This window comes from Euprymna scolopes, chromosome 43 (genome assembly GCF_053919585.1).
Source record: "Euprymna scolopes isolate OS-2025 chromosome 43, ASM5391958v1, whole genome shotgun sequence".
Lineage (NCBI taxonomy): Eukaryota > Metazoa > Mollusca > Cephalopoda > Sepiida > Sepiolidae > Euprymna > Euprymna scolopes.
The window spans coordinates 36,661,596-36,685,820 of NC_136524.1; the positions used below are offsets into that span (position 1 = coordinate 36,661,596).

A 24,225-nucleotide genomic window follows, 5' to 3' on the forward strand; every position below is an offset into this window, starting at 1 on the left:
AATATATTTTCGATTGTTTTAAAATCCTTTTTCATTTAGCCTGGAAGAGGTTCACCTGTATCAACTCCACAGACTTCTACAACTCCAACTACAATTATTGCTGCAAAACCAAATATAGTTAAACCTGTTACAGTTATACCTCAGGCATCTGTGTGTACAACTCAACGTAAGTGTTGCTTGTATTTTGTGTAAACAGGAAAAACGCTTCATGCGTTTTATATTTTTCATATTAATTACTTTAAAAAATTAACAATATAAAAAAAATTATAAAACTTTTTATTTCTATTTTAGCTACCATGCCAATTCGAATTGGATTAGTTCCTCAAATCCGTGCAAATATTCCACATCAACAAACTCAAAGTGGAGTATCTGGAACGCCATCATCAATTGCCGCTGTGGTTCTCTCTTCTGCTAGTGTAGGCACAACACCACAAACTCTGTCTCCTTTGCCCAGTTTTGCTACCATCCAAGCAAAAGTGCTACCTCCTGGTAAGTGAACTGTTCATTTCTAAGCAATCATATGTTACTATTTAAATGACATTGTATGATGTCTCATATAAATAATTGATTTAAACTAACTTTTAAAACTTTTCTTTTTTGATTAAATTTTTTTTTTTTTTATTTACTATAATTTTATAAATATGGAAATCAGCCTAAAAATAATTACTCCATACTTTGCACAAAATTTTAAATTTAGGATTTCATGTTTGCGTTAAGAAAAAAAAAAAACCCAAAAAACACTTATCAACGAAAATAAAATGATTTCAATTATCGCATGCGTTACACTAACTTGTCTTCACTCCTACATCACCCCAAAAATCTATATATTTTTTTGTCTATCTATATCACCCTCCTCATCTAGAAATTCTTGGCCACGACACAAAATTGCATTCGTTAGTAAATTTAGGGAGTTTTTTACACACCTGCACACGCATTAGTGTGTAGTCAGTCTTTGGTTGATATTACTTCCACTTAAAATACTCTTTTAAACACTCGATTTATATATTTGAATTCCACACTTGGAGAAACTGTTAAAAAACTAGTGTGCCTATAAAAACTTTTTTCTTTTAAATTTATTTTTCCTAATTAAATCAGTAAATGCATTTACCCCCTGATTAACTTATGGTTCTTACCCAGAATTTTCCTTATATTAAATAGCAAAAAGTGAGGAAAAATCTTTGTATATACCCATGAATGAATGAAAATATATTCTAAAAGTCACATAAATTGCTCAAACAGTTTTATTTTTATAAAGAAAATCATTTCTATGCAATTAATTGGAATTCTAGAAATCGGTCTCCAACATCATGGCAGAAATCTTGCAAATTGGAATTGTTGAATTATCCTTTGTTTCTTGAGATTATTTTTCAAGATGGTGACGTGAGACAGTTGTCCCCCCCCCCTTATTTATAAAATTTGATTTTCTTTAAAATAAAATTACTTAGTCGATTTACATGATTTTTAAAAAAATATTTTTGTTCTTTATGAGAGTATGGATTTTTCTTCATTTTTGCTTAAATATAGTGGAAATTCTGGACAAAAACCCAAGTTAAATTAAAATTCATTGAAATATATTAAGAACTTGAAACAGCTTTAGCAAAATGACTGGATTTAGCACTAGATTATTCTGACTACTAAATTTAGAAGTTTTTGGTTTTCTGATATGTATACATTTGTAGGTGTAAGGTGCATGGATGTTTTGTCATAAGTAGCACTGTGACAACAGAATATTCTTTTCACTGTTTTGACTCTTGAGTATAAATCCGTTGATATGTTTTTATATAAAGTGTAATTCTTGGTTGATTAACTGAGTCTGTGTCGGATATATACTCAAAGTCAAAACAATGAAAAGAATATGCTGTTGTCACAGCCCTAGTCATAAGTTAGCCGGCTGATTTCTATGTCCAAAGCTATTCATAATACAACCTATTTTAAATCTATTAATGTTTTGCAATTTCTTTGTTTTGTTTTTTTATGTTGATGAGTAATTTAAATTTCAACGACTATTCTCAATTTGTTATATTCAGAATGTTTTGGACCAATATAACCTCTGACCTTTTTAAGCATCTTTTCAAAATTTGTGCAAACTTGGAATGTAATTGTTAAAAGCTTTTTCTTTTTTTAATTTTTTTTTTTTATTTGGAGTAATCTGAATCTTGAAATTTCAATTCTTATGGGCAATAACTAAAAATAATATAAATTAACACTTCCTCTTTGTCAATGCTGATGGAATGAGAACAGTCTACATACATGGATTAGACAAAGGATTTGGTTCAATTGAAAGCTTTTTAAATTTTAAAAAATGCATTTGAAGATCGGAGGTTATACGAGTCGAAATGTGAATATAAAAAAAGATCAAAATAGTAATCTGAAAAATTGATGATTTTTCAAACTTATTAGGATATGTAATATTTAAAGACCAGAACATTTTTTGTAGAACAACTGTTCCATTTAAGAATGCTATTTAATTTGGTATTTAAGACTATTTTATTTGGTGTAGCATTTCGTTAGAATCATAAGTTAGTGATTCACTCAATTTAAATAAAATGCTGATACTTGACAAATGATTATATCTAAACATATTTTTTTTACATACTGAATTATTTTTCGCCTTAATTTTTATATTTCAATGTGTATGGGTATATATACATATATATCCCCAAACATTTGATTAAATAGTACAGACATATTATGTCTGCATATCTTGTTTTATCCTCTCAAGTTGTCTACTGAGTGTTTGAAACTAGCTGATGAATTCGCCATAATGGTTATGGACTTTTCGTTTATTCTAGAACCGTCATTGGGTAGTTAAGTATCAAGTAAATACAGCAAGCTATTAGCCCTTTTAATGGAGCTTTTTGTGGAACAGTTAAGATTAATCATAGTATTATAGCATTAGTATTATTAAAGATATTTTCATTGTATTAAAAAAAATTTATTTTATTTCTAGTATTTTCTATTTTAGTTATTAATCTTAACTGTCATGCTAAAATCTCATATTCAAGAGTTTACTGTCTTTACTTGATACCAACCTTGATGACGGGTCGAAAGTACTAGAGTTCATAACCGGCAAGTTTATCAGTTTAAAATTAGAATATTCATTAACTCATTAGCCAATTTCAGCAGATAAAAATAAAGATATTAAGACATACTATTTTTCCATACTATTTAACTAAATATGCTTGCCCAAATAAACATTTATATAATGGTATACTTGTTATTGTGAAATATTTTAATCAAATAAGATCAGCCTTTGATCACAGTTAAATCGGGTGAATCTAATGTCCATATTCATTTGTAAAAAAAAAAAAAAAAAAAAAATTATATTTGGGTATCAATTGTACGTCTTGAATCTAGGTTCACGTACAAATTTCATGACAGGTACAATACATACATCAACAGCAGTTGCAGCGACAACATCCACTTCCTCTTCAACGTCCACCTCTGTCCTACCTTCCCAACCCTTCACTGTTCAGATTCAACAAACAGACCAAGGAACCCGGCTTATGATCCCCACTGGCCAATTTTCTCAGTTTTCAAGTATGTATATTTTTTATGATCTAGTAAAAGATAAGACATGTATTTTTTTTTTTTTTTTTAACTCAACCATTTCAGAGTCATTAGATTATAAAATGAATGTCAACTGCTCTAGGTTAAATTAAAAATATAAATTTATATCAAATTGAATTTTAATTTTCAATATGTGATCCATTGGATAATTTTGTTATACTACCATTAAAAATAAACTGTAAATATGTATTTTATTGCGACAAAATCCCTTAACGCACTTGTCTTTCTCTTTCTTTTTTACATCACCCCTCTTTCTTTACCCCCCTTTCTTTACATCACCCCTCTCTTTTTTGCTTTACACCACCCATCTTTCTTTACATCACCCCTCTCTTTTGCTTTACACCACCCCTCTCTTTTGCTTTACACCACCCCTCTCTTTTGCTTTACACCACCCCTCTCTTTTGCTTTACACCACCCCTCTCTTTTGCTTTACACCACCCCTCTCTCTTTTGCTTTACACCACCCCTCTCTCTTTTGCTTTACACCACCCCTCTCTTTTGCTTTACACCACCCCTCTCTTTTGCTTTACACCACCCCTCTCTTTTGCTTTACACCACCCCTCTCTTTTGCTTTACACCACCCCTCTCTCTTTTGCTTTACACCACCCCTCTCTCTTTTGCTTTACACCACTGTTTTTCCTATTTGTCCTTATGCACTTATCTGTTCCCCTATCACCTATTTGCTTTCTCTTATCATCTAAAAATAAGTGTGCATGCTGACAAGCAATTAAGATAATGTCAAAGTTTTAGTATGTATGAATTTTATTTATTAATTGTAAAAAAAAAAAAAAAAAAAAAAATTATTTAAAAATGTCTGCTCTTCTTTTAGCCGGTTTCATTCAGATTGTTCAAACCTCATCTGGACAACAACTTATAGCTACCTCCACCCCTCCAGTACAGTCGGTAATTCCTGTACAAACTGTAACAACTTCCTCTTCTGCCATGCCTGTTGGTAAGTTGATATCTTTGATTTTCATTATTTCTCTTCACATTTTTATCTTTAATTATAAATTAGCAAAGTTAAATGTTTATATATATATATATATATAATCAACAATATTAGCATATAAGTAACATTGATTTTGTATTGACAAATGCATTTCTGATATATCACAATGCTGGCTAGAAACAGTTAGGTATAAAGAAAATAAAAAAAATTTCTTTATATATAAAGTAATTGTGATCTAAAAAAAAGGAAAAAATTAAAATAAAAATGTTAAAAAAATAAAATAAAACAAAGAAACTAAAAAAAAAAGCAAAAACAAACTTTGATCAACATTAAGTAAATACATCTATAATATTATCAAAGTTAAAGTAAAATACACAATATCAGTTTTATTATTAATACATAGATGAATAATAGTTTCTTGTTCAGAATTCAACCTAATTAAAAAAAATACAAAAACAATCTTTATAATGTACCCATCACAGAATGAAAAAATCACAAATTGATAGTTTTTTTTATATAAAGAAAATCATTTTTAGATGATTTGAAACAACTAATGCGAAATCATTAGGATTACAATTTGAATTATTGTGAGATTATTTGCTTATCCCCCCCCCCTTTTTTTTAACATGGTTTTTAGTTAAAAACAAAAGTACTTATGTGATTTTTGAAATGACATCTTTGTTCTGTGATGGGTAGGTACATTATAATGATTTTTCTGTGCTTTTGTTTTTAATTGGGTTGAATTTTAAGACTTAAATATCTTAAAAAATAACCATATTTTTGGTATATTTCCAGTGAATGGTCCTGGCTTAGTATCCAGTTTGTCATCTTCAAGCACATCTATTGCAAGTAGTAGTACCACCACTACTACTACTAGTAATACTACAGCAGTTACTTCAGCAGTCCCAACATTGGTAAAAACAGTTCATCTACCCATTACAACATCAGCAGCTACGGCAGGGAAACCTGTTATGAAAGTACAACCTCTGTCCACGGAACTTTCGTCAACAATGCAGTACCATTACCAACACCAACAGAAATCATCTCAGGTGGTGCTAGCCACTGCCACTGCTGCTGCCGCCACAACTACAACCACATCTTCCATGGCACAAACACTGGGTAGGTTTTATTTCAATAACATTATTTTCATTAAAAAAAAAAAAATAAAATAAAAATAAGAAATAAGTAAAAGGATAGGTTCTTGTCTAGAATTCCCCCATATTTAAGAAAAAAAAAAAAAAAAAAAAATCCATGAAAAAAAATGTTAAAAAAAAAAAAAAAAAAAAAAAATGCAAATCATTTATTTTTTGAGAAAATCGAGTAATATTAGGCAGCTATCTTGTCCACCATTTTGAAAACAAGCTTTAAAAACCAAAAAAGAATAAAACAAAGGACGATAACTTTCACAATAATGGAAACTTGTGAGATTTGTTGTAATGCCTACAAATTGCCATGAATTGCTTGAAAATGATTTTCTTGGAAAAAATAAAATTACTTGATTAATATATGTAATTTTACTGAATACGTATAATAAAGATGTTATTTTTTTTGTATGTAAAGACAATTCTGGACAAGAACTAAAGGATAAATATATCTTAAATTAAGCTTATGTATTTTTTTTTTTTTTTTTTTTTAATTATTTAGTAATGTTGGGTGGGGTGGGAGGGGTTCTAAAAAGTTTTCAAGCAGCTATTCCTTTATTTTATTTTTTTTTTGAGATGTGACTTGTATCAAGGCAACGCAGTGTAGATTATCTCCTATCTTATAATATGAAGATGCCCTATGGTTTTGTTGGTCAGGGTTTGTTGACTCAGAATAGTGAATTTTATTTTTTTATTAAAATTCTACTTGTTTATTTTCTATAATTTTATCCATGTTTTTATTTCATTTGGAACTGCCATATTTTGTATGCATCTCAACAAATATAATGAACATGAAATAAATAAAACACTGGTTTTTTTTTTTTTTTCTTCTATCCAGTTACATCAAGACCTACTGGTCATACCAGCATTTTTTACAAACATTTTTCTCCAACTACTACAAAATTACCAACAGCCACAACCAAAACAATTGTTCATCAGATAAGATCAGAATTCTACTTGGTAAGTATTCAAGCTTTTTATCCTTTTTTATTATATAAAATGTAGCTGTTTGTATGTTCATCAAAAAAAACATGCAACAAACACATTTTTTTATCAGTGTTAGTGTGGGGAAAAATATCTAAAATATAGGGAGGGGAGTCCAGGAAATAAGTCAGAATTGTATGTTTGCAGTTCTTTGGCATGGTTATTTCATAAATTTGGCCCTGGGAATGCTCTGTTCTTTATTGTAATCTTTTCTCAAGTTCAGTCATTGACTTTATTGCTTCTAAAATAATTTCCTTTAAAAAAGCTTATATTTTTTCTGTAAATATTTAACCTTTTCTGTTTCCTTGTATAACTTTTTTTTTCTTCTGTTGCAGGAATCTCTTCAGCAAAAAAGAAAGCAGTGCAGGAGGGAAAAATTGAATATGTTAGACCAAATAAACAAGAGACATTGTGATATGAATGTTGTTTATGGACAAAATTTATTAGATCATTTGAGTCTGATGCATCACCCAACAAATCAAGAGTCTACTCGTCATAATTGGAACGGTCATGGATATTTTCATTGTCACAAAGCCCATCTCGATTATTCATATAAATACAATTCCTTATGGTGTCGAACTGCAGCAATCGAAAAACTGGTGCATACTCCTGAGCAATATCTTGAAGAATTGTCAGATGTTTTATCTAGGTAACAACTTTTATAAATTCATATTCTTGTGATTTTGTTTTACTTACACTTTATGCTTATATTAAATGTAATTTCAAGAATCAATTTTTTCATGTTCACAAAATAAAGATGCTCCAGTGTATCCTATGCTTACAATGTAAACATTTAAAAAAAAAACTTGCAATAACCCTTATCCCTGAGTGGCTTCCGGGCCTTGATAAGTGGTGACCACCGTGTAAAAAGAAAAAAAATGTTTATACAGAACTGATCTGAGGCAGTTTGTAATTTTAAAAAAAAAATTATTTAGCAAAATAATCGCTTTCCTCAAGTGATTATTTTTCTTGACAATAAGAAGCTGATACACCTTTCAAAACTTCAATTTAAAACATTTCTACCCATTCCGATAACTTATTTTATTTGGAAATTTTTTTTTTCTTTTGATAGAACATTATTTACAAATAATCTGATAGCATACTACACATGATAGATAACCTGTGTGTATGATGCCAGTAGTAGGATTACCAATTTCCCTTGTGATTTTGTCAAGATTAAAAGCGATGTTGGAAAGAAAACCACTGTACTAAAGTATATTTTATTGGGTTTTTTTTTTTTCTCCAGATTTGTCTTTGCTATTCCATCAGTATCAAGTCAAGGGATTAGGCTACATGTATCACATCCTTCTGCATCTGTTACGGCTAAAGAAGATTACCAGAGATATGTTTTACATAAAGAATTGTCACCAAAAGCTTCTTGCCTTCACAAGAATCAAGCATCCATGGCTGTACAGTTCCCAGAACTTCGTTTGATACAGTATGACTGTGGTAAGTTATTTTGCTTTCTTACTGTTTAATATATCAATCTTTTTATAGCAGTGTTTTGATGTTATGGACAAAATGTCATGGACTTGGTTTACAGTATTATCAGCCTCTTTTGGGTTATTTAATGCCGAAACCTTAATTATTTAGGCTATTTAATGCCGAAACCTTAATTATTTAGGCTATTTAATGCCGAAACCTTAATTATTTAGGCTATTTAATGCCGAAACCTTAATTATTTAGGCTATTTAATGCCGAAACCTTAATTATTTAGGCTATTTAATGCCGAAACCTTAATTATAAAATGATAAATGGAAGTTAAATGTTAACGCTTCAGTAAACCTTGTGATTATATTTTGTTGTAGGTTTTTGTTCATTTTAGGAATTCAAAATATTTTCTTGGTCAGCCTTACTAAATATTTGTTGAATTATTTTCTTGGTAGTGTTTCATTCGGGTTTGTTCAAAATCCACACAACCTGTTAGTATGTATGTATGGTTCTTGGCATGTTATGCAAAGTTGTCCTTTCAGTAAATGATTGGTGGCCAACGATTGTCCTAGTTATTACCTTTATTACCCTTACGTTTATTACCCTTCTTGACATCTTCATTTTTGTGTCTTCTATTCTGATGATTAAAATCAAGATGATTACTTGTGCTGTTTCTCGTTGAATCTGAGAACTGGAAAATTTGTCTTTTCCTTGCTGATATTTAAACCTGTATATCTTACTTACACTTTCCATTTAATATTGATATTGTCTTTATGAAACTATCATCACCATCATAATATGTCGATTTTTATATGCTGCTATGCCTTGGACAACTTCTAGAAATTGATGTTCAAACTAACCTATCTTGGACCATGTTTATTTATCCTTTTTGTCTTTGTTCCTCCTTCCCACTTCCTCCCAATTGGAAAGATAAATCCGAAATCTCCATCTACGAGGTGAAATTTTGTGAATAGAATAACCCAGATGGAAGAAATCTGAGTCGATACTGAATGCTTCCATAGTTTCATAAGACACTCCACTATACGAAGGATATCATAGGAAACAAAGTTGATTAGTGAAAAAATTTTACTTCTGCATTTTATTGTTGCTTTCAAAATATATATTTTTTAATTATATAAATCTATCTATCTATAAACCTTTCAGGAAAATTACAAACCCTTGACGTTCTACTCCGGCAGCTGAAAACTGGTCATCATCGTGTGTTGATCTTTACTCAAATGACCAAAATGTTGGATGTTTTAGAAACATTTCTTAATTATCATGGTCATAGATATTTACGTTTGGATGGAACAACCAGAGTTGAACAGAGACAGGTAAACAACTTTCCTTTTTTTCTTTTTCCTTTTTTTTCTTTTCTTATCTTTTTTTTCCTTCTATTTTCTTTTTCTATTCATTTTTATTTTTCATTTTCTTTTTCACTTTTTCCTTTTTATTTTTCTATGTACAAATGTCAAATGTCAACCTGATTTGCATATACTGTGATTAGACTTGTGGTGAACAAAGGTTTTAAAAACAATTATTAATCCTTGTAAGATAAGGATAGCAAATTTTAATATTACACATAGAATAGAAATAACAAATACCCAACTTTATGTATTTTTAAAGGTGATTAATGAATCATTGTGAATTGAGGAACACGCATACCATGTATAAAAGGTCTAAATGTTAATTTTTATGCAAAATTAGGATGAAAAGGGGGAGAAACCCGCTTGCAAGAATTTAGAATCTGTTGATTTTTTTAATGAAAATTTAATAGGTATTAGACAAATCTAAATATTTCCAATATTTCCGTTTCTTTGTAGTAGTATTTTAGTTATTTTTAGGTGATAGTATAGGTATTAAGCTACAGATGTGTAAACACATTTTTTTTTTTTTTTGTGTGTGCTTATATATATATATATACTGTAGAATTAATATATTTCTATTTTTCCAATTATATTTCCAGGCCTTGATGGAGCGTTTTAATGCTGATAAACGTATCTTTGTATTCATCCTGTCTACACGTTCTGGTGGGATTGGTGTGAATTTGACTGGTGCTGATACTGTGATATTTTATGATAGCGATTGGAATCCAACGATGGATGCTCAAGCCCAAGACAGATGCCATCGAATTGGGCAAACACGAGATGTACATATTTATAGGTAAATATGGGAAACAAAGCTCAAATTTTTTTTTTCTTACTATTTTTTTCCCCCCAATTTATATATAAACTTATATACTTGTTTAAATACCTGTCTGTGTTTGCAAAGTAAAACTAGTTTATATATATATTTTTTTATTTTATTAAAGGCTCATCAGTGAAAGAACTATTGAAGAGAATATTTTGAAGAAAGCTGATCAGAAACGATTGCTCGGTGATGTAGCTATTGAAGGTGGAAACTTCACTACGGCTTTCTTTAAACAGGTAGAATTTTATTTTATTAGTATTTTTTTAATTATCTTTTTAATGTCATTCGTTAACTATGTTGAGTTTCCCAAATCTACCTATTTCAGTAGCTTTTTTGCCTCAACCACCTTTCTTTTTTTATTGCTATTTGATTGGATTTCTCTTTTCTGTCTGTCTCTCTCTTTTTATTTTTTGCTTTATCTTCAGTCAATCTCGTCTTTCCTCCCTCTTTTTCTTTAGAGTAGAAGAGAGAACCTACGTTATGAGAAGCAGAATGAGCAATAGATTTAATGGAAGTTTTAGTCGATTTCTTGTAAAGAATATCATCCATTAAAATCTTTCTCCATCTCTATGAATTTTTTTTGTTTATGTCTCAACCCTATATCTTTATAGTTTAGTTCTCAGTTGAATTACCCTCCTTGAAAATTAATGAACAACTATTTAAAGAAAATGTTTTAGTAATTTATCTATATATTAATTTATTTATGAACTCACTTAAATCACTATAAATATCAATAAAAACTGTTGCACGCACACACACAAAATTAGAGTAATAAGGAAAAAACACCAAATGCTAATTGATTGTAAATTATTAAAAATAGTTATACAAATTGGGCATATAGATAGCTGTTTGGCACCTTTTTCTCTATTATTCTCGATTTAAAAAAAAAAACTTATATTGTATTTTTTTTTTTTTTTTTTTTAAGAATACTATCAAAGAATTATTTGATGAACCAACTGGATTGCATCTTTTGGCAAAAGAGAAGGAAACTCGAGCACACCAACTTGAAAAACAACAATTGGAATCTCAACAAACCATGGTTCCTTCACCCAAAGTAGCCAAAACTTCACCTGAAGGAAGTACTGGCAAAGAAACAAATTTGACTAACCAGCTGGAACAAGTAAGTTTCATTTTGATGATTAAGTTAGTATTAAGTCCTGGCAACTCTCTCTTCAGGCCAAGAACCAAGTGTAGTATCTGTTTTGATGCTACACTTCAATTTTTTGTTCTGTTAGTGGAGAAATCCTTCACAACTGAGACAATTTTTATTTTTGTTTCTTCCTCACATTAAAAACCTACTTTGGTTCTAATTCTGCTCTCGTGGGGAGGCAAGTAACGAGCTAATAAAAAAAAAAAAAAAAGAAATTTGTACTTCCAAGTTCAAAAACTTGCCAGCAATAAGTGTTAGAATAGATTCTGACCCAGAAAACAGATTCTTCATTCTTTATTAGAAATATCACTCCTGGAACGTGAGGACTGAATGACAAAATAAGGGAGTGAGTTACACGATTGCCAAAAGGAACCCCAACATTCATTTTCTATTCTCCTTAATGCTTTCTTTTATTTCTCCATTTTGATAAGTATTGTTATAAATAAACATTGATTCCTTAGTATTTTTTGCAGGATACAATACAAACAAGTTTCATTAAAAAAAGAAATTGTTTTTCATATTTTACTTTGATAAAACTGCCAAGAATTCATAAATATTTTTTGATGTTCAAATTTCAATAGTTATCAGTAATAAATTTTTATTACTAGTAATGATGTTCAAATTGTGTAAAATAGCTTTAAAAAAAAAAAAAAAAAAAATTTCATCCTTGTCTAAAATGTCCTTTTATTTTAATGTTTATAGGCATTGTGTAAAGCTGAAGATGAAACTGATGTAATTGCTGCTGATTTGGTGATGGCCGAACAAAAGGCAGAGTTGGCTGAATTTGATGAGAATATTCCTTGGGATGATAAGGAAGCTGAGAAAAGGCTAGATGACGAAGAGACTTCTAAAGCAGAGATGGAACTAACACTTTTGGAAAAAGAGGTAAATTTTCTGTTTCAACTTGAGATAATCATTCTGTATTATATTTACTTCTACACTGGTTTTGTGGAGTCATACTCAAACAGAATTCAGTGCTGAAAAAGTTAAAGTTGCTAAAAATTGACAACTTCTTATGTGAAAAATAAAAGAAGAATGTAAACAAGCAGCAGTGTTCTTCAATGGAACGTAATTCATACTGGTCGTGATACTTTTGAAGTGTAGTCTGACGAACCAACCTGAGGTTGCTATGTGAGTCTGAACTTTGCGATGAGAATTATATTTAGAACAGTGTCATCGCAACCCCATCAACAGTCTAGACAGTTATTTTTAGCATGTCAGCGTGGCACTGGCACCATGTAATTTAATTGGTTGACCCTCTTTTTTGTGTGGAATGACAAAGGACCATGAGGTGTCCAAAAAGTTAAAAAAAAATAATAATGATGATAAATCAATAAATAAAATATAAGGTCAGTAAACTTCAATACAATGAACAAAGCGGATGTATCTTGGGATGATAGTAATTAATACCACAAAAAAACAAAACTTGTTCAAATAATCGGTTTAGCATCGTGTAAGGATTTGAGAAACAAATAAGAAATGGACTTTCTTTTACCATTGGATAAAAAGAAGAAAAAAAAGTAATAAACGCAGTAAAGGGAGTGCAAAACAGAACTGCAAACAATGATCAAATTTAAAAAGGAACTGATAGCGAAATTTGAAGGAGGAATATGCATGTCAGCACTTACAAAGGAATATAAAATGGCAGTGCAATTAAATGTAGGAAATCCTCATTTACAGATAAAAAGGGACCTATTCTTCAGTCAGTGTTATAACTTTGTACAAGACTTGAGTAAGTTTGACCATTTTAAAATTTTATTAATCTGAGCTAAGTCCGTATTTGCTTGTTTAGCCCAGGAGGGCAGTTAAACACATTTTTTTTTTTTTTTAATTGGGACAACACAATTCACCAAATAAAGGGAACTTCTGATTGGACAACAATAAAAATTATCTCCATTCTCAGTCTAGAAGAATTTTTCCTCACTAATTGAGAGCAGGAAAAATTAAGTGTCATTATAAGACCACCACACTCAGCTCCTAGTCAAATTTGAGGCTACCAACTCCACAACCTATGTCAATGTATTGTGTAATCATGTATTGAATGAATTGGCTATTATCAATTTTACTTATGAATATTTATATTCTTAGATTTTATCCAATTCTTTGTTTTCTCTTTTAGTTGTCTCCTGTTGAACGATATGCTGTTCTCTTTATGGAAACTCAAATGGAGCCTTTCTGTGCCGAGGAACTTCAAATGGCAGAAGTAAGTTTTATGTTTTCTTGGAATCAAGAGGTTTTAGTATAGAATATTCACCCATCTATACAATATGTTAAGACATTTCATATTATGTACATTACCATTTTTTATGTACAATTAAATCGTCTGATCAGCAAAGCTGGTGATCAGTGATTTATCTGATGTCGGCAAGGTGAACCATTCTAACTTTACTCATTTATCTGATGTCGGCAAGGTAAACCATCCTAACTTTACTCATTTATCTGATGTCGGCAAGGTAAACCATCCTAACTTTACTCATTTATCTGATGTCGGCAAGGTAAACCATCCTAACTTTACTCATTTATCTGATGTCGGCAAGGTAAACCATCCTAACTTTACTCATTTATCTGATGTCGGCAAGGTGAACCATTCTAACTTTACTCATTTATCTGATGTCGGCAAGGTGAACCATTCTAACTTTACTCATTTATCTGATGTCGGCAAGGTAAACCATCCTAACTTTACTCATTTATCTGATGTCGGCAAGGTAAACCATCCTAACTTTACTCATTTATCTGATGTCGGCAAGGTAAACCATCCTAACTTTACTCATTTATCTGATGTCGGCAAGGTAAACCATCCTAACTTTACTCATTTATCTGATGTCGGCAAGGTAAACCATCCTAACTTTACTCATTTATCTGATGTCGGCAAGGTGAACCATTCTAACTTTACTCATTTATCTGATGTCGGCAAGGTAAACCATCCTAACTTTACTCATTTATCTGATGTCGGCAAGGTAAACCATCCTAACTTTACTCATTTATCTGATGTCGGCAAGGTGAACCATTCTAACTTTACTCATTTATCTGATGTCGGCAAGGTGAACCATTCTAACTTTACTCATTTATCTGATGTCGGCAAGGTAAACCATCCTAACTTTACTCATTTATCTGATGTCGGCAAGGTAAACCATCCTAACTTTACTCATTTATCTGATGTCGGCAAGGTAAACCATCCTAACTTTACTCATTTATCTGATGTCGGCAAGGTAAACCATCCTAACTTTACTCATTTATCTGATGTCGGCAAGGTGAACCATTCTAACTTTACTCATTTATCTGATGTCGGCAAGGTAAACCATCCTAACTTTACTCATTTATCTGATGTCGGCAAGGTAAACCATCCTAACTTTACTCATTTATCTGATGTCGGCAAGGTAAACCATCCTAACTTTACTCATTTATCTGATGTCGGCAAGGTAAACCATCCTAACTTTACTCATTTATCTGATGTCGGCAAGGTGAACCATTCTAACTTTACTCATTTATCTGATGTCGGCAAGGTGAACCATTCTAACTTTACTCATTTATCTGATGTCGGCAAGGTAAACCATCCTAACTTTACTCATTTATCTGATGTCGGCAAGGTAAACCATCCTAACTTTACTCATTTATCTGATGTCGGCAAGGTAAACCATCCTAACTTTACTCATTTATCTGATGTCGGCAAGGTAAACCATCCTAACTTTACTCATTTATCTGATGTCGGCAAGGTGAACCATTCTAACTTTACTCATTTATCTGATGTCGGCAAGGTGAACCATTCTAACTTTACTCATTTATCTGATGTCGGCAAGGTAAACCATCCTAACTTTACTCATTTATCTGATGTCGGCAAGGTAAACCATCCTAACTTTACTCATTTATCTGATGTCGGCAAGGTGAACCATTCTAACTTTACTCATTTATCTGATGTCGGCAAGGTGAACCATTCTAACTTTACTCATTTATCTGATGTCGGCAAGGTAAACCATCCTAACTTTACTCATTTATCTGATGTCGGCAAGGTAAACCATCCTAACTTTACTCATTTATCTGATGTCGGCAAGGTGAACCATTCTAACTTTACTCATTTATCTGATGTCGGCAAGGTGAACCATTCTAACTTTACTCATTTATCTGATGTCGGCAAGGTGAACCATTCTAACTTTACTCATTTATCTGATGTCGGCAAGGTAAACCATCCTAACTTTACTCATTTATCTGATGTCGGCAAGGTAAACCATCCTAACTTTACTCATTTATCTGATGTCGGCAAGGTGAACCATTCTAACTTTACTCATTTATCTGATGTCGGCAAGGTGAACCATTCTAACTTTACTCATTTATCTGATGTCGGCAAGGTAAACCATCCTAACTTTACTCATTTATCTGATGTCGGCAAGGTAAACCATCCTAACTTTACTCATTTATCTGATGTCGGCAAGGTGAACCATTCTAACTTTACTCATTTATCTGATGTCGGCAAGGTGAACCATTCTAACTTTACTCATTTATCTGATGTCGGCAAGGTAAACCATCCTAACTTTACTCATTTATCTGATGTCGGCAAGGTAAACCATCCTAACTTTACTCATTTATCTGATGTCGGCAAGGTAAACCATCCTAACTTTACTCATTTATCTGATGTCGGCAAGGTGAACCATTCTAACTTTACTCATTTATCTGATGTCGGCAAGGTAAACCATCCTAACTTTACTCATTTATCTGATGTCGGCAAGGTAAACCATCCTAACTTTACTCATTTATCTGATGTCGGCAAGGTGAACCATTCTAACTTTACTCATTTATCTGATGTCGGCAAGGTGAACCATTCTAACTTTACTCATTTATCTGATGTCGGCAAGGTAAACCATCCTAACTTTACTCATTTATCTGATGTCGGCAAGGTAAACCATCCTAACTTTACTCATTTATCTGATGTCGGCAAGGTAAACCATCCTAACTTTACTCATTTATCTGATGTCGGCAAGGTGAACCATTCTAACTTTACTCATTTATCTGATGTCGGCAAGGTAAACCATCCTAACTTTACTCATTTATCTGATGTCGGCAAGGTAAACCATCCTAACTTTACTCATTTATCTGATGTCGGCAAGGTGAACCATTCTAACTTTACTCATTTATCTGATGTCGGCAAGGTGAACCATTCTAACTTTACTCATTTATCTGATGTCGGCAAGGTAAACCATCCTAACTTTACTCATTTATCTGATGTCGGCAAGGTAAACCATCCTAACTTTACTCATTTATCTGATGTCGGCAAGGTAAACCATCCTAACTTTACTCATTTATCTGATGTCGGCAAGGTGAACCATTCTAACTTTACTCATTTATCTGATGTCGGCAAGGTAAACCATCCTAACTTTACTCATTTATCTGATGTCGGCAAGGTAAACCATCCTAACTTTACTCATTTATCTGATGTCGGCAAGGTAAACCATCCTAACTTTACTCATTTATCTGATGTCGGCAAGGTGAACCATTCTAACTTTACTCATTTATCTGATGTCGGCAAGGTAAACCATCCTAACTTTACTCATTTATCTGATGTCGGCAAGGTAAACCATCCTAACTTTACTCATTTATCTGATGTCGGCAAGGTGAACCATTCTAACTTTACTCATTTATCTGATGTCGGCAAGGTGAACCATTCTAACTTTACTCATTTATCTGATGTCGGCAAGGTAAACCATCCTAACTTTACTCATTTATCTGATGTCGGCAAGGTAAACCATCCTAACTTTACTCATTTATCTGATGTCGGCAAGGTAAACCATCCTAACTTTACTCATTTATCTGATGTCGGCAAGGTGAACCATTCTAACTTTACTCATTTATCTGATGTCGGCAAGGTAAACCATCCTAACTTTACTCATTTATCTGATGTCGGCAAGGTAAACCATCCTAACTTTACTCATTTATCTGATGTCGGCAAGGTGAACCATTCTAACTTTACTCATTTATCTGATGTCGGCAAGGTGAACCATTCTAACTTTACTCATTTATCTGATGTCGGCAAGGTAAACCATCCTAACTTTACTCATTTATCTGATGTCGGCAAGGTAAACCATCCTAACTTTACTCATTTATCTGATGTCGGCAAGGTAAACCATCCTAACTTTACTCATTTATCTGATGTCGGCAAGGTGAACCATTCTAACTTTACTCATTTATCTGATGTCGGCAAGGTAAACCATCCTAACTTTACTCATTTATCTGATGTCGGCAAGGTAAACCATCCTAACTTTACTCATTTATCTGATGTCGGCAAGGTGAACCATTCTAACTTTACTCATTTATCTGATGTCGGCAAGGTGAACCATTCTAACTTTACTCATTTAAGAATGGATTGTTCCAAAATTTTAAAAGTTCCTTTAAAATAGCACCATTTTAAATAAGTACATCACAAAAAGTGACATTTGTACTTTGGATCTCAAGAATCTTTATCTGACAATCATTTTTATGGTGATTGAACGAATCTTTATCACTTTGATAATTAAATTGTTACAAGTTTAAATAACAATATAGAGAGAGACATGCTAGCTTTTATCTATATAAATAAAACAGTTGGTGTGTGTGTGTGTACATATTTTACTGATAGACTCTTAAACTACTAGTCATATGACACTAAAAGTAACAAGAAATAATAATCATACACCAAGCATGGTTTATAAGAGCTTTAGACCATCCTTGGTGTATGATTACTATTTCCTATTAATTTCAGTGTCATGTAGCCAGTTGTTTAAAGTTAAATATTCACACACACACACACACACACCTACTGTTTTATTTATATAAATGAACATCTTCTACATTGATCTCCAAAGGGGGAGATAATAAGTGGGGAACATAATATCATGACCCTCCCCTCCCTAAAAAAAGTTTAAAGAGGATGATATGGCAAGAAAAATAAGTGTACTAACTCCCCCCCCCCCACCTTTCCTCAAGACAAGATAAACATGGATAGAGGGCATCATGAGAAATAAAAATATACTGACCCCCCCCCCCCCCAAATACACACACACCATCTGTAAATAAGTATATCATGGAAATAACAGATACTACCATTAATTCTATCATCTCATAAAGGAGAAGGTAGTTCCTGGGAAGGTGGTATCATAGCAAATGCAACAGATGCTAATTCCCCTCCAAAAGAGGATGTAATGGGAGTATTACTAGTAGGATTTAGCTTTGGAATTTTTCACAAACACAAGCTTTATTTATTTATTTATTTATTGTAAGAAATTATTTTTGAAAAGATAATTCAGTAAAAGAATATATTCCATAAAACGAGTCTTTACATTAAATCCGTATGTCATGTAACGATATGTTGAAATTTAAATCCAATAAAGTTTTGTTTTCAACTGCATTATGAAATGTAGAAATCAATTAACAAATTGAAATTCTTAAAGGGAAAAATCTTTCACTAAAAAGATTTTTCCTTTGTAGACATGGTATGAAATATTTTTTAAAATCTGTTTTTGTGAATTGAATTTACCTATATTGTTTGCACTAATTTAAACAAAAAAAAATGTTTAGAATTATAACATACCTAAAAATCTTGAAAAGCTACGTTTGAATATGAATTTACCACAACAGTATCTGGTTTGATGTTTTTATTATACAGACGCACTAAATAGTTAAAACCAATCGTCATATGTTGTTTTGTATTTTCTACTTTCAGGAAGATATAGAATCTGCCAAAAAAGATTGGGAGTTGGCACGTCTTAAGGCATTGAAAGAAGAAGAAGAAATGAGAGCGGAATTAGAAGAGGACGAGATGCTATTTACGTACGCCAGGGATGATGCATACAATCAGGTGAAGAATAAATCTAAAAAGAATAAATCTGTTAAGACAAATAATAAAAATAAAAGCAGTAGTAAGGTAGCTAATTCTAAAAAGGTAGGGGTTGGCCGCAAAAGTTCTCGAAGATCTGCTGGTAGCTCAGACATTGCAAAGTCGAAAAGCAATGGGGTTCATGGTACAAAACGGTCATTGTCTAATAACAATGGTGCTAATTCAGATTCTGATGTAGTCGTCCCAAGCCGTGGTGGTAAAACTAAAGGAAATAGTTTTAAATCTGATCAGACCTCCCAAGAATCTGTTCATTCTAAACAAAATTCAAAGAAAGATACAAAAAATTCATCCACAAATACAAACTTATTGAATAAATCTAATGCAAGCCAAAAATGTTCTCTCCAAAATTCTATTGTTAATGCTAAATCTTCTGTTTCTAATTCGGTGACTGGGTCAAAAGCATCCACATCTAATTCTTCTAACCAAAAGATAAATCCTGGTTCAACTTCTAAAAAATCAAAAAAGACTAGTTTAAATAAAAAGGTTGCAACTCCAGCTGTTGCTAAGAAAACGTCTGGGTCTACAACAACAAAAAAGGGCAAAAAGTCACCTGGCACAAAAAAGTCACCTGGATCAGCTTCTGGAAAATCGTGTTGCTCTCCCTCATCCAAGAAGGTATCAGGTTCTCCCCTAAATAAGAAAATGCCTATTTCAACCAGTATAACTACTGTTGCTACGAATACTCCTGTTGCTGTTAGTAAAAAGGGGACAGGAACCAAAAAGGTATCAAAAAATAGTACTTCCAAGAAATTATTTGAAGTAACATCCTCATCTTCATTACCATCTCCATCTTCGGTAATGACAGCCTCGTTACAGGTGTGTTCTCCAATGCAGATGGTGTCTCTGGCTACTACTGCCAATTCACAGAGCACAATTATGACCTCCAGTTCACAAACGTTGCCAACTAGTGTGATCAGTACCCAACTTTTGCCAATTAGTACTGTTGATACTCCTGTGCTAACGACAACAGTAGCAACAACTTCAGCGACTAAAGTTCTGTTTTCTACTGGTACTCAAGTTATGTCTGCTACATCTGCAGCTACAAAAGCACTATCTTTTAGTGGTGCAAAGGTATTTCAGACTACTTCGCTTGGTACTCAGTTCATACAAAGAACATCAGCTGGGACTCATCTTATGCCAGTTATTACCACTAACACCAACCAGATAATGCCAGTGCCATTGTCTTCCTTGACACATAAAGTACCGTTAGCAAACTTTGCTCATAAAGTTCCTATAAGTCATATTACTAAAATGGTCCCTATTACACAAAAAGTTGGAACTTCTAAAATTACCAAAAAGGTTCAGATGAAAATTCCTGAAACGATCCTTTCTCAAAATATACAAGGTACCACAATTACTCAAAAAATACCCGTTAATGCGATAACACAAAAGGTTCCTATGGCTACTATTACGCAAAAAGTACCTATTAATACTATTACACAAAAAGTACCAATAAATACAATAACCCAGAAAGTACCCATAACAACCCTAACCCAGAAAGTACCGCTAACCACTGTTACACAGAAATTACCTGTTTCAACAGTGTCACAAAAGATGCCTGTTACAACAATGGCGCAAAAGGTTCCAATAACGACGATGATGCAGAAGGTGCCCATATCTACAATGACGCAAAAGGTACCCATAACAGCCATAACACAGAAGGTGCCGATGACTCAGAAAGTACCCATATCTACGATGACGCAAAGGGTGCCCATATCTACGATGACACAAAAGGTGCCCATATCTACGATGATGCAAAGGGTTCCCATTTCGACAGTGACGCAAAGGGTGCCTATATCGACAGTGACACAGAGGGTACCCATATCTACGGTAACGCAGAGGGTACCTATATCTACGATGACACAGAGGGTGCCTGTTTCAACAGCTACCCAAAAGATTCCAATAAATACACCTTCTCATAAGGGGCCCATAGCTACAATAACTCATAAAGTACCATTTACTACAATCACCCATTTACCCGTTTCCTCCATAACTCCAAAGATATCCACCCCATCTATTTCACAAGTTCCAATTACTTCTATTACTCAAATACCCGTCACCTCAATAGCTAATAAAATACCTACTTCAGTACATCAGAATGTTGGTCAAAAGTTGCCGATTACAACCATTACTCAAAAATTGCCCATAAGTACGCTAGCTCATAAGATACCAGTCACTATTGCTACTCAAAAATTGCCTGTATCTGTGCTTCAGCAAAAATTGCCAATGGCTATAGCAACTCAAAAAATGCCAGCAACTACTCTTACACAAAAGTTTATTGTTTCTACCCCCACTCAGAAATTGTTAGTATCCACTCCAACCCAGAAGCTACTTGTCCCCTCTCAAGGTCAGAAGCTACTTGTCCCCTCTCAAGGTCAGAAGCTACTTGTCCCCTCTCAAAACCAGAAAATGCTTGTTACTTCTTCGACCACACAAAAGATTCTGGTGTCTGCACCCACTCAGAAGTTGCTTGTTTCGGCGCCAACTCAAACCCTCTTAGTTTCCACCTCCCCAAGCCAGAAATTTCCCTTGTTGTCCACTCAAACGATACTTCCAAAGGCTGCTACTACTTTATCCACCCAGAACTGCCCAAATGTTGAGAGTGTCCTAACTGCCCCTGTTCAATATACGTCAGTTATTACGACCCCAATCACTACAGCAACATCATCGTTCACTCAGCCATGGTCAAATCCAAATCTTGTGATACGTACCAGGCGTGCATCTATGCAAGAGTCTAAGAAGCGAGCAGATTCTTCAGAGAGCCGCGAGCCAGATAGAGAAGGATTAAGTAACGAAAATGTAGAGCGCACTTTAAATGTAACGAATAATCTGAACAATATCAGTATAGATCTACCAGAGAGCCTACGCCTCGCAGATACAATTACGACTGATGGGGAGGGAAAACAGATATTAAAAATCTCACAGCAGCCTAACTCGAAACAGATTCAAAATATTAACGGACCAAAGTTGCCAGAGAAAATTACAACTTATTGTATAGAATCAGGAGATATATTGCCAGAGAACGGATGATTTAAAATAGATAATCAATAGAAATAATGTTACCATATATTATATACATATGCCGCCACCATTCTTAAATGTTTTTTTTTATTTTGTAAAAAAAAAAAAGTCCTTTTTTTTAACATTTTTTTATATATAAATATAACAAAGATTGTTATTGAATGAAAAGTAAAAATAACAAGGATTCTCTCCGATCTTGCAGTTTTTTGTACTGCATTAAAGTTTTTTTCAGGGCTTAATAATGTTGTGATATCTCATGGCGAAAAAAAAAAAAAAAAAAAAAAAAAAAAAAAAAAATCATGATGTAAGATTTTTATTTTATTTTCTTTTTTAATTTTTTTTTTTTTTTTTTTTTTTTTTTTCCTGTGAAAAATAAATGAGTGAACAAAACCTATCCACTTGTTATCAGCATCTCATTATTCCTGGTGTGTGTGTTATGTTGCTGTGTGTTGAGGCAAGGGCACTTCTTTTAATGATTCAAGGTTTTTGGTGTTAACCATTTTTATCAACCTAGATCATCTCATTTCGCTGGTGTGCTGCAGTACATGGAGCTCCCCATCCCACCATTTTTTTTTTTATTTCGTCTCCCCTTTTGAAACTGATCATTGCATAATTAGTCAATCGTTTATTGAATATTATGGTTATTTTAAAGTTTTTTTTTTTTTGTTTTTTTTTTTTGTACAATGACTTTACAAAAAAATTAATTTTATATTTCGCTTGTCATGTTCTTTATTCAACCAAAGTTTAATCGTTAAAAAAAATGCAATGACCAAAATCACTTATTTAGAACAAACAACATAAAACTTTTAATTTATACCCAATCTCCTAGATTATTTTCGTTCATTTTCGTAAAACTAAACCTCGCATAAGGACTTGTTTTATACGAGATATAATAGTTTTTAGCTTGTAAGCTCGGCTAAGATCACTTTTCAATTTAATATTAGCTTAATTTTCCTTTTTTTTTTTTTTTTTTTTGACAAATATTAAAATAAAAACTATTCTTGAAATATATTTAATTTGTATTTTTTTTTTAATCTTTGATCTGAGATTTTTTTTTTTTTTTTTTGACAAATTATTTCTAATTCATAGAATTAGTTAAAACTCAAGTTTTTATTAATTTTCTCTAAAGTCTATTGTCTCTAGATTTGTCTTCTATCTTTTTTGTATGTGTGTTGTATAAGTAACTAAAGTAACTCACCCTCAGTTCAGTAGTTGGTTTCATTATGTTTACATAGGTGCATACATAAGTATGTACTTGAAAACATGATTATGTATATATGCTTCTATATATAGTTGTTAGTCGGCACCAAATACCTTGTATCAAGCTGTGCCTCCCAGACAGCTCCTTACACCAAGGAAATGAGATGCTGATTAGCTGCAGAATCGTTAACATTCAGCTGTTAATCACAGGAAATATTTAATTTGCAATTTTAGGGGGGGGAAACATATAATGCTTGCACTGGTGTGCAGTTGTAAATAAACACTTAGCATTATGAGCAAGTGCAATTTTTCAATGCATTTCTCACTCCACTTTATTTGTTGAGTGTGTGTGTGTATATATATATATATATATGTATGTATATATATATATATATATATGTGTAATCAAATTAACTAAATCTTCATTTTTCAGAATTTATTTTTTTATTGTTCAGTTATATAACATTTACTAGATTTTTTAAAAATGTTTTTATATTAAATTTTAAGATACAATTTAAAAAGAAATAGATTCAAACAGTTTATGAAAATCTATAAAAATAAGGAAAAAAAGTCATTTTTATTTAGTACTATAGAACTTCACCAAATACCTTTGATGATAGAAGTGGCCAGGCTTGGAATGTTTTTATTCAACTTCTGAATATTATTACATTGAAGTTGAATTAATTTTTTTTTTTTTTTAGTTTTGATTGTTGCATGCTTTGTATATA

At 32.3% G+C, this 24,225-nt stretch overlaps 1 protein-coding gene across 2 annotated transcripts in view; it reads left to right on the plus strand.

Moving 5' to 3' along the window:
- The window catches only part of LOC145268292 (chromatin remodeling protein domino-like), a 106,501-nt gene that overhangs the window by 51,059 nt on the left and 31,217 nt on the right, over nt 1-24,225 (plus strand). For both annotated transcript variants that reach the window (XM_080123699.1, XM_080123698.1), the window contains 15 exons: nt 40-166; nt 292-489; nt 3,358-3,540; nt 4,399-4,521; nt 5,314-5,637; nt 6,499-6,620; nt 6,980-7,293; nt 7,891-8,093; nt 9,240-9,409; nt 10,042-10,238; nt 10,387-10,501; nt 11,191-11,385; nt 12,118-12,300; nt 13,535-13,618; nt 19,103-19,237. In XM_080123699.1, coding sequence (XP_079979825.1) covers nt 40-166; nt 292-489; nt 3,358-3,540; nt 4,399-4,521; nt 5,314-5,637; nt 6,499-6,620; nt 6,980-7,293; nt 7,891-8,093; nt 9,240-9,409; nt 10,042-10,238; nt 10,387-10,501; nt 11,191-11,385; nt 12,118-12,300; nt 13,535-13,618; nt 19,103-19,237 — 2,673 coding nt within the window. The remainder of the gene's footprint in view (nt 1-39; nt 167-291; nt 490-3,357; nt 3,541-4,398; nt 4,522-5,313; nt 5,638-6,498; nt 6,621-6,979; nt 7,294-7,890; nt 8,094-9,239; nt 9,410-10,041; nt 10,239-10,386; nt 10,502-11,190; nt 11,386-12,117; nt 12,301-13,534; nt 13,619-19,102; nt 19,238-24,225) is intronic.